Consider the following 11,344-nt stretch of genomic DNA (forward strand, 5'->3'; position numbering starts at 1 on the left):
GTGGTCAGTCTGTTTGGTATATAAATTCAGTACGTTTGAAATATAATCATTCATACCACAGAGGCTGTTATTGGTGTTCTGGACTTAACTGGCTGGGCTAGGCAGAAGCAGGACTGACAAGTACTCTACACTGCTCGTACGGTTTCCATGTGTCACTGTTCCAATCAATAATTCGCTGGCTCTCTGATTGGCGGTCTTACCACGTTGTACATTTACTGATCATCCACTCGGCCACAAGTTATAACAAGCACATTAACAAGACGAGATAAATAGCAAATACGTGGACATGATTGTATTAACAATCGCAGTAAAAACAATGAAATAATGAGAATATGGTTCAAGAAGACAAAACGAAAAGTTGTGTACGGAGAGACACTGGAATATATTTGCACCATTGTGATCGATTCTAGTCCATGTCATCCAACAGTAGAAACTACTGGCTGCAAGATGTCTGTATCAACCAACAAGGCCCAAATCAATAGTCAATGACTTTATGGTTTGTAAAACATATCACAACGTTGTTTTTAAACCAAAGTAGGAAAGGTAATGTTCATATTCAACGTTTGATGGTTGAAAGTTGAAACTTCCAAAAACACTCAACCCCATTGCTACACAAAAGAACTAGTGTAGTCTAACCCACTTCCTTAAATTTGTAAATTGTATTTATTGCGGAGTCATCTCAGATGATGTACCATCGAAAACCAGAAAGGATTAGACAGATATTTTGGTCTTGTATGAGTCTCCTTAGAAGTGCACACCTACGATTTTTTATTTTATTTTATTTAAACACATAAATATTGGTACAAGGAAGCAGAGATATATATGCGCCACACAAATCTCATTTAATTTGTATGAGGCTGTGATACTACCCAGATGCCCAAACTGAAACAGGTGGTTTACTCAGGGGGCCACACCCGGAGCCTTTGACCTAAAGGTCTAATCCAAAAGGCAATGGAGCATCGTGAGAAGATGCAGTCCCATGGTAGCCGGTGACCAACGATTGATTTATACACCATTTGTTCCTTCAAAATACTGGAGCCCATGTGCATCATTGGTTTGGAATCAGGGTTTTCCAACTCCCCTAGGTGTATCCTTCCTGTCCACCAACTCGGTTAAAGCGCCGGACATTCTCTTTTCGTCCTCTCGACTTCGTAAACAACACCCCCTTTTAAGAGAAGGCAGTGAGTAGGACTTCCCTGACAGATGCTATATACGCGTGGCCATGTGAGAGCATTTTGAGAGAGAGAGCGAACTCTCCCCACTCTCGGTCGTACCAGGGTATTTGGGGGGCCACACCTACGATCTCTCTAGGGATCTCACTCAGAACTTTCAGGTTTTAGGAAAAACGCTTAAACATTCAAATCGGAGTCCAATGGTACATCATCAACAACACAATGACCATCCTTCATGTGTATTTTCCTGTATGGAAATGTATAAATTTATGAACTGACTAATAGATAATGATATGATAAACACTACATAACACTCACCAATGACTGCTTTTCAACCGATATTTCTGCAGTATTAACTTTTTGAAATGGATCGTTATCAATGAGAATTACGGCAGCAGAAGTAGGAATTGTAGTAGTAACAGGAGTATCAAGGCGTTTTTCTAGCGATAACCTGTTGAAATTATTAAAGATTGAATAGAAGGAATATGAAAACAACACATGAAACTAGATAAAAACTATTAAAAAAAGAATGAAAAATGGTTTTCAGGAAAAACAAACAATTTTTTTTTGCCAACTATCCCGACCATTGCTGCTACCTTGACGTGGTGGTCCGGCTTGCCTATCGTGATGAGCCAATCGAGCTACACTGGCTGGAACAGTCATTCCCCAAGGTTCTACCATGCCAGACAGGTCGGTTGAAGAGCGGTAAGACTAAAAGCAGTAAACCCAAGGTCTGAAGGCGAAGTCTTACTGCTGACTGTACAGAGGTGTAACGTCAGTAAGGTGTTTCCTTCAGACAACCAGAATAACAGCGATGCTGCCTTCCCACAAGCAGGGGTGGGGTTAGAAAAGGTTGACCCTAAAAATGCACACCTCGCCTTATCCCACGGATATCCATCTCTGGCGGTAAGGTCCCAACAGGTACGAAACTAACACAAAAACTACCCACAAAAAGATCGTGTGTGACCGATCTCAAGCAGTTGTCCCTTGGGCACTGCGGTCACGCTCTCAGGTCATTAAGACCACTTCTAACCCAATTTCCTTTTCAGGTACCTCTAGAAGAACCCTTCCATGGTGTGGGCAACCGGGAAGTGATAACTGCCCTCATACCTCTAATAGCACTCAAGACCACCTTCTACCATATGATGTTAAGTTAATTCGAACGAGTGGACACATCACAACTTGATCGATAGAGTTCAATCAGCACTCTAAAGGGATAGAAAAACGTGAAACTGGCCACCAATCAAAAAACAATCAATCTACCAGACTGAACTGTGTACACATCATAGTTTATTATTTTATTTAAACACATAAATATTGGTACAAGGAAGCACCAGATATATATGCGCCACACAAATCTCATTCGATTAGTGTGAGGGCTGTGATACTGCCCAGATGCCCAAACTGAAACAGGTGGTTTACTCAGGGGGCCACACCCGGAGCCTTTGACCTAAAGGTCTAATCCAAAAGGCAATGGAGCATCGTGAGAAGATGCAGTCCCATGGTAGCCGGTGACCAACGATTGATTTATACACCATTTGTTCCTTCAAAATACTGGAGCCCATGTGCATCATTGGTTTGGAATCAGGGTTTTCCAACTCCCCTAGGTGTATCCTTCCTGTCCACCAACTCGGTTAAAGCGCCGGACATTCTCTTTTCGTCCTCTCGATTTCGTAAACAACACCCCCTTTTAAGAGAAGGCAGTGAGTAGGACTTCCCTGACAGAGGCTATATACACGTGGCCATGTGTGAGCATTTGGAGAGGGAGAGTGTACTCTCCCCACTCTTGGCCGTATCAGGGCATTTGGGGTATTATCTTACTAAAAGGTTTGCTGTTGTTACTAAAAAATTTTCATAATAAAAACACCAATGTCGTCTAGCGTATGGTTAGGATTCATTTAGAATGTTTAGTGTTAAACTAATTTACACTGTGTTGATGTTACAGTTTGCTGTTGAGCAGTAGCTGAATAGTTGAATTCAACTTTTGGCCACTAACTCGCGGGTTCGAACCCACCCAAGCTACTTCGAGTAGTATCACTCTGGTCCTCAGAAATAGAGTATGGCCTGAAGTGGAAGATATGAATTTATACCTGGTAAGTTAGTTAGTAGCCTATGCTCAGCAAAACGGAGCCATGATAAGAAACTTTTGAGATACTATTCTAATTTGATTTTTCTTACTGATTATTTCAATTTCATTACCTTTTCTAATGAATTACCTTGTTTTTGTAAAGATTCTTGGATGTGTATTTTACATTGTAGACTAGTGACTTTAGCTAGAAAACTATCTGTCTAGTGTTCCTTTTCTCAGGTTTTAATAATTTAGAAATTGATTCCATTCCATCATGAAAATACCCTATTCATTTATTTAAACACAAACATTGGTACAAGAAGGCACCAAACAAAAATACGCCACATAAATCATTCGATTTGTGTGAGGGTTAGGATACTGACCGGGTGCCCAAATCGAAGCACGTGGTTTTCTCAGGGGGTCACTCCCGGAAACTTTGACCTAGAGGTCTAATCCAAAAGGCAATGGAGCAACGTCAGGAGATACAGTCCCATGGTAGATGTCCACCAACAATAGGTTCATACACCATTTATTCCCTCAGGATCCTGGAGTCTATATGTACCATTAGTTTGTAATGAGGGTTTTCTAACTCCCTTAGGTAGATACTCCATATCCACCAACGCGGTTAAAGTGTCTGACATTCGCTTTTTGTAAACAACACTCCCGCCGCGAGAAGGCAGTGAGTAGGACTTCCCTAGTAGTGGTTGTATGCAAGTGATCGCAGTAATACTATTTAAACAGTGGTGTTTCTTCTCACATGGTCGCCTTTTCCTCAAGACAGTACATTTCTCTTGTGAAAACTAATCTTATTGTCTCTCTTCCACATGCATTAATCGTCCGACCCATTTAATTGTTTCTCATACTATTAGAAACAGTTTCCTTTTAAAATGCTGAGTGTTAAATACTAATTTAAAGATAAAATATCACAATTTAGATAATTCCATTGTAAGGTGGTCGAAATCGATTGGCAGAAAGAACTCGCCTGATGTAGATTTGTCAGATCAGTTGGTACTTGTTAATAAGGCGTACCTCCAATCTTGAACGAATTTATACTTTCCATGTGATTCGAACTTACTTTATGCTAGGTTTGATATGTCTTGTAGGTTGAACGCTTTATTCGGATCCTAAGCTATTCCGATAACCCCAGGACTAGCACTACTCAGCAACTTGAAGACCAGAGAGAAGACACGGGTATCAGAGAAAACCTTTACTGCAAGGATCATCTTTGTACAGAAAATTGTAGGTATTTATAGATGTTTGCTTAAGTTAAATCAACATCCTAATTTAGCCAATCCAATTAACGACATAAATTGCTACTGACCAATGGTAGCATGCCACGTTGGAACTCCAGAATGTTCTGTCGTACTCTGATTGGTTGGAGCTCTTTTTGAGCCTCTGGAGGCTCTGTTGGAGTTCGCTGGGAGCCGACTTAATAAGGTTATAGTCGGAAATCAAGACATAGAGTACATATGAAGTTGGGTCATTCAGACTTGTGGTGATTGATCAGCTTCACTGATAGAAATCAGTTAATACTAAAGAATAAATATGATATATTTTACTACTCAGTGATTGATTAATGCAAAGGCTCAGTGATCTATCGTTTAAGTGCTCAATCATGAGACTGGTAGGTCCTGGGTTCGAATCTCGCTCGCGAGGCCGGATCGTGGATGAGCACTGCTCAGGAGTCCCATAATAGGATGAAACGGCCGTCCAGTGCTTCCAGGTTTTCTATGGGTGGTCTAGCTTCAATTAACTCATGATTTTAACTATAAAAATATTGAAATCTCCACAAAACCTCTTCTGATCTATAATGCAAATTAGTTTGACTAAAATTAAAAATAACTCCGCCTGTCAGTCAGTCAGTTACAACGTAGAACTTCGTACGTACGTACATCAGTTCGAGTTGCCATACCACATTAACACAGAGATGAAGTTGTCGATTCAAATCCCATAGTGGTAGAAGTAGTAAGAGTATAAGCAGTAATCCGAAAGATTAGGGTTTGCAGATATTATTCAAGGAGTATAATACGGTGAAATAAATTTGGAAAGAGAAAAAGGATAAGGACATGAAGAATTTAGAAGATTAGAATTTGGTAGAACACAAAGAGTGGATGCACCTTCGCCATTGCAAACGATTTTGAGCCATGTCATTCAAGGTCTCTAACCATCGATTGCTATCATCTCGCGAATCCCAACCAGGTAGTCTACACCTACCAACATGGCCCAGTCCACTTGTCAGTGACTTCATGGATTTATGCCATGTTTTGGTCTGGCCGCCCCTAGCTTTGTTCCAACCTACTCCTACACCATAAAGCATTGCACGTCGAGGCAGTCGGTGGTTGGGCATACGTAACACATGTCCCAGCCATCTCAACTGATGAAGTTTCACTACTTCATCAATCGATTTGCCATCATTACCTAGTACCCGTTTCCTAACAACTGCATTACTTACTCCGCCTGTAGCTCCTCCGGGGGCTACTGTCGGTCCCAAGCCCGGGTAAAGGAGGAGGGTTGGGCATGGGGTTAGCGACCCTATCCTGTAGAAAACTAACTCGTTAAAAAATCGCCAATCAGAGGTCGGTTGCCTATGTTCCATTGGGAGTAACAGGCGTAAGTAAGTAAAATTAAACATAATTTATTGAAGTATTCTCGTGGGGGAAAGTGGTGTCAGTTACTTACTTAGTTTGAAGTGTTTCTTTATCAATTTGTATTGATTTTGATGGATCCTCCTTTCTAGCTGATTCTTTAGCGAAAACATTATCATCATTAACATCATGATCATCATTATCTATTGATGTTTTTGGTGATAATGAATCATATTTGAGTTTTTTATTCGTTTTTGGTGAAATATAAATTGATGAATGATGTGATTCATTATCATTTTGTGAACAAACACTTGATTTTGATTCACGATTACGATGAGTTGAAGTAGTTCTTCCTTTGGAATGAGTATCTTTACGTGATAAAGATTCTCCGCTTGGTTCAATTCGACTACGATGTGTTTTTGCAGTGGGAACATCTTTATTGCGATCATCTAAAATCAAGATAATAAAATGACGTACAATGAATACATATTCAAATTGACTGTTAAAATAGTGATATTAAGTTTGAAAAGTGATTCTTGCTATAGACTGATATCAAGAAAAACAGTGAAAATCACGATGCGCTGAATACCTGAATAGGATAATAACAATAACAATTAGTTGTGGCGAATTCGGGGGGTCACTATGTCAAAAGACGTTTTTCCTTGTGCTAAAAGTTAGTATTTGCAAGAAACAGGCACGGTAGAACCTACAGGAACATATGATCCTGCCAATATGGCTCGGTTCGGTCATCATGATAAGCAAGCCCGACCACCACCCCAAGGTAGCAGCTACGGTCGGGAAATTATTTTGTATACTAGTAAATTTACATGTAGCCAATAGTTCACTAGGTTTGGGTAATGAGTGGTTAATTATACATAAATATGTTATCCTCCTCCCAACTTTGAAAAAAAATATTACTGGCATAAACTATAGCGACCATGTAAGCATTAACAAATAGCTAAAAAGATTACACTTACCGCATGGTTTAGGGTTAACAGATTTTGGATTTTTATGTGACCTATGGGTAAAATAATTTTAAAAACGTTAAATGAACTGGATTCCTGGAGAAATACGTGTATGCATACATATAACTCGTTTACAAATAAGTTGTTATCGGGACATAGAGTGGATTAAAGATTGTGTTGGGGAACGCTAATTAGCTATTTACTACCCAATCAGAGCTAGTTAATACTTAGAGAAGACTCTAGAACCTTCTCGTATAAAAACTATAAACGTTTTTCTTGTCGTGATTCTTACTCCCATCCAACCATATTTTTTGGAATGTAATTACGTTCCTGTCTACTCGTGTTCTGATTCAGGGACTTGTCGACTGAAGATGTGTCCAAGAATACTAGGCTGGTTTTTAATAATAGATATCATAACAGGTTAATATAGACGACATAGAATTGCAATTTTTAGAGGTGCTAATGATTATCTCCCAACTACTAAGGTGGAGTTAGAACCCGCTTGAACATCTGGGCTACCTGTTCCTGCCATTTAGATATTTCAACAAGTTATCTAATTTTGTTTGTTTTAATACATCAATGTGGCTATTAATCGCATAAACTATTCTATTCAGATGCGTTTCTGAAAAGTTTACAACCTTCTGTTTTACAAGTTATTAAAGGCCCAATCAGAGATATCGTGATTACTGGCAGTATGCAGAGAAAAGAATGTACATTATTTAGATGTCGATTGACTGGACTGCTAACTTTTAACTGGCGATCACTCAATATTTGTTACCAGGATCGATCAAAAAGTAAGAAACGGAAACTTGTTGAAATATATTGTGCTGAGAATTCTATATTGTACCAAAAATATAATGCTGAATAATTTATTTATTCATTTAAACACAAATATTGGTACAAGGAAGCACCAGATACATATGCGCCACACAAATCTCATTCGATTAGTGTGAGGGCTGTGATACTGCCCAGGTGCCCAGACTGAAACAGGTGGTTTTCTTAGGGGGCCATACCCGGAGCCTTTGACCTAAAGGTCTAATCCAAAAGGCAGTGGGGCATCGTAAGGAGGTGCACTCCCATGGTAGCCGGTGACCAACGATTGATTCATACGCCATTTGTTCCCTCAGGATACTGAAGCCCATGTACACTATTGGTTTGGAATCAGGGTTTTCCAACTCCCCTAGGTGGACACTCCACATCTACCAACCTGGTTAAAGCGCCGGACATTCTCTTTTCGTCCTCTCAATTTCGTAAACAACACCCCCTTTTAAGAGAAGGTAGTGAGTAGGACTTCCCTGACAGAGGCTATATACGCGAGGCCATGTGAGAGCATTTGAAGAGGGAGAGCGAACTCTCTCCACTCTCGGCCGTACCAGGGCATTTGGGCGTGATTTCTTGAACTGAAGTAGCTGGGGTGGGTTCGAACCCGCGAATCAGTGGCCAAAAAGTGAATTCAACTATCTAGCTACCGCTCAACAGCAAACTGTAACATCAACAGGACATCAAAAGGACAAATTGCAATTGAGTAGATAAATATTCATAACAATTTTCTTCCTTTATTTGAAGGTGCTACGATAAATTATATTTAAAATTACACTCAAAAATGCTTCTGAAATACCAAGAAAATAGTCGATACGACTTAAGAAAACATTCCAAAATATAAAAGAATAATTAAATTAATTACTTAGGAGAAATTTCAGGTATATCGAAAAATTCACCAATTAAATCTTGTCGATCACCAAAACCCATTCGATAAGTATTCTAAAATACACTTATAATAATGAAATCATACTAAACGGTCTAATTGTTGAGCAGAATAATATGCAGGTCGTGGATCATCCCAACTAGTAGTCTTTTCTTCATGATTAATATAAAACCTAGATAAAAAAAATGGTTATCGATAAGAAATATTACATAATATACAACAAACCAAAGGCCGGACTCTGAGTCCAATCGAGACTCCCAGTTAGGAGGTAACGGCTTGTCTGAATAATCAGATGACATTATTTATTCTGAGGAAATACTATTCAATCTGAAAGTTAAATATGAGAAAAACTTGTCGTTTTAAAAAGATATCAAATTATTTTATGTTACCATTTCCCTAATAAATGTAAGTGCATTTTGTGTAATTACTGAGTCGTCAGTCCGCTTTTTATCTTGTACTTCTCTCTTCCAGACAATGACAAGACTATAATTTGTGGACGACCTTTGTGCACGAATCCTAATTAACCTTGAGAAATATTAGACAATCAGTAAATAGTCAGTACAGAGTGAAAATATATTATACAAAACCAAAGAATAAAAGTGGAAACACTTCTTTTACATGGGTCAAAAACTTCTCAAGGTTAGATATAGGTTCAGAAGTTCTAAAATCATAGTGCATACGGTACAGGAACACATCCATATGGCTCCATAGTAGTCGACCTCTGGAATCATGATAAATTCTCAAAAATTCTTTTAGCCTCGACCACATAGCTTCAATAATGTTAGTATATTGGTATGGTTTACGGGTTAGGGTTAGAGTTAAGGTTTACGTGTAGGGTTTAGGGTTATGGGTGAGACTATAAGTTATGGACAACCTTTGAGCGACGCTAGTGTGACTCTGAGAGTGTCAACATAATAACTAGGACCAAATGAGGGTTATAAACCTGTGTGAAGAATTCAAATTATGATTTACAGTTCATGATTAAGGCTAGGAATTATACTTAGGGTTTTCATCACGAACTGACATCAGCTATAATGCCAAAACTCTATTTATCCAAATAGATAATTGAATTTCGCGCCAAAATCTTATGATCACTTCTATTGTAGACGCTAAATTATCACGTCTTCCCTAAAATCCGCTGTAAACCGACCGTACGTAAGCATCAGGTGCCGAACTTAGCGCCGTGACCTTGAAAACCCGCGAAAGCTTCTGATTGGCTCGGCAGTATAATTTAATCCTACCTTTGATAGTGTAGGGTTTAAAACGTGTTACACAGAGATATTTACAATACTCACGGCAAATAGTCGGAGATAAGCTAATCGACTGGGATATGTGACCTTGACGTAGCAACTTATAGAAACTCCCATCCAGTTTCTGTAAGTGAACATCCAATATTTTTCGAATGTCATTATATAAATTAGCCTTACTCAATTTCTTTTTGTCTCAGTACAGATCTTACGTTCTAATTGATGTCACTTGTTTGAACAAGTTCTAGTCCGTTTGATAGTCATTCGTATATCTCTGTATTTCATAATTTGAGTAATTGTATTAATCTCAGTACAGTAAGGTTACTGAAGCCAGTAGATACCACATCACCAGATAAGAGATTTGTCAGTTGCACTGTGAAAAAACAACATGGAGGAACTCAGAATTTTAAAAAACGATTGTTAATAAAGCGTTAAAGAAGACAGCAATACTAGGTAGAAATGTAAGAATAGAAAAGAAAGTGAGGACGATAATGATAGCAAAAACCTAATGATATGTGTTAAAGGTAATGGTAAGCGAGCTGACCACTTCTAACCCAATTTCCTCTTCAAGTACCTCTGGAAGAACCCTTCCACGGTGTGGGCAATCGGGAAGTGGTAACTGCCCTCATACCCCTAACAGCACTGAAGATCACTGTATTCATAATCAATCTCCTTCTTCAATTCCTTTTATTCCTCCTACCTCGACCTTTAACACTAAACTTACTCTTTCGGCTTCCTCCTCAAGTGTCACCATGGCCAACGATTCTAGTGCGCAAAACACTGTCCCAGGTCTACTAAAACCTCGCTCCAAACTACACATTGGAGCCTTCAACGTACGTACCCTATGCCAAATCGGTCAACAGGCCTCCTTAGCTAAAACCCTAGAATCTCGTACCATTTATGTATGCTGTGTCTCCGAAACACGCATACAGGATCCCAGTGTGGTCATTCACTTGACCTCACCTCGCCAAAATGGACAGCCAACGAAATACACCCTCCGTGTATCTGGCGACCCGTTGGCTAGTTCTCGCGGACTTGCAGGTGTAGGTATAGCACTAAGTACAAGGGCAGAACAGGCACTACTAGAATGGATCCCCGTTAACAGTCGCCTGTGTGCTGTCCGGCTAAATGGCTCCGTAAGAACTCGGAAGGATAGGGACACACGTCGTTGCCTTTTCGTTGTTTCTGCCTACGCTCCCACTGACTGCAGCCATGATGAGGTGAAAGATGACTTTTACAGAAAGCTCTCTGAGCTTCTTCAGAAAGCTAAGCGCTCAGACATAGTAGTCGTAGCGGGTGACTTTAATGCCCAGGTAGGCAGCTTAAATCAAACAGAAAGACATTTAGGTGGGTGTTTTAGTATTCCGGCTCAACGAACCGATAATGGTGATCGTCTGTTGCAACTATGCTCAGACAATCGTTTATTTTTGGCAAGCACTAATTTTAAACATAAGGAGAGACATCGTCTAACATGGCGACCACCTGCACCAAACCAACGATGGACTCAAATAGACCATATTGCCATCAGTCATCGTTGAAGAGACACTATAGAAGACTGCCAATCCTTCTGGAGTACATATTTATCTCCGATCATGCTCTAAT

The 11,344-nt window shown here is 39.6% G+C and overlaps 1 protein-coding gene across 1 annotated transcript; it reads right to left on the reverse strand.

Annotated features, from left to right (window-relative positions):
* Nucleotides 1-1,405: 1,405 nt before the first annotated feature.
* Smp_166390 (hypothetical protein) lies at nt 1,406-8,605 on the reverse strand (the record flags this gene model as incomplete). The annotated part of the gene is made up of 6 exons (XM_018795304.1): nt 8,583-8,605; nt 8,475-8,551; nt 6,803-6,843; nt 5,920-6,274; nt 1,491-1,623; nt 1,406-1,450 (listed from the first exon to the last, which is right to left on the reverse strand). Exons 2-6 carry the CDS (start codon nt 8,537-8,539, stop codon nt 1,406-1,408), a joined length of 639 nt encoding a protein of 212 aa, XP_018649630.1. The 5' UTR covers nt 8,540-8,551; nt 8,583-8,605.
* Between the last annotated feature and the right edge of the window lie 2,739 nt (nt 8,606-11,344).

Source organism: Schistosoma mansoni, chromosome 2, assembly GCF_000237925.1.
Source record: "Schistosoma mansoni strain Puerto Rico chromosome 2, complete genome".
NCBI classification, from domain to species: domain Eukaryota; kingdom Metazoa; phylum Platyhelminthes; class Trematoda; order Strigeidida; family Schistosomatidae; genus Schistosoma; species Schistosoma mansoni.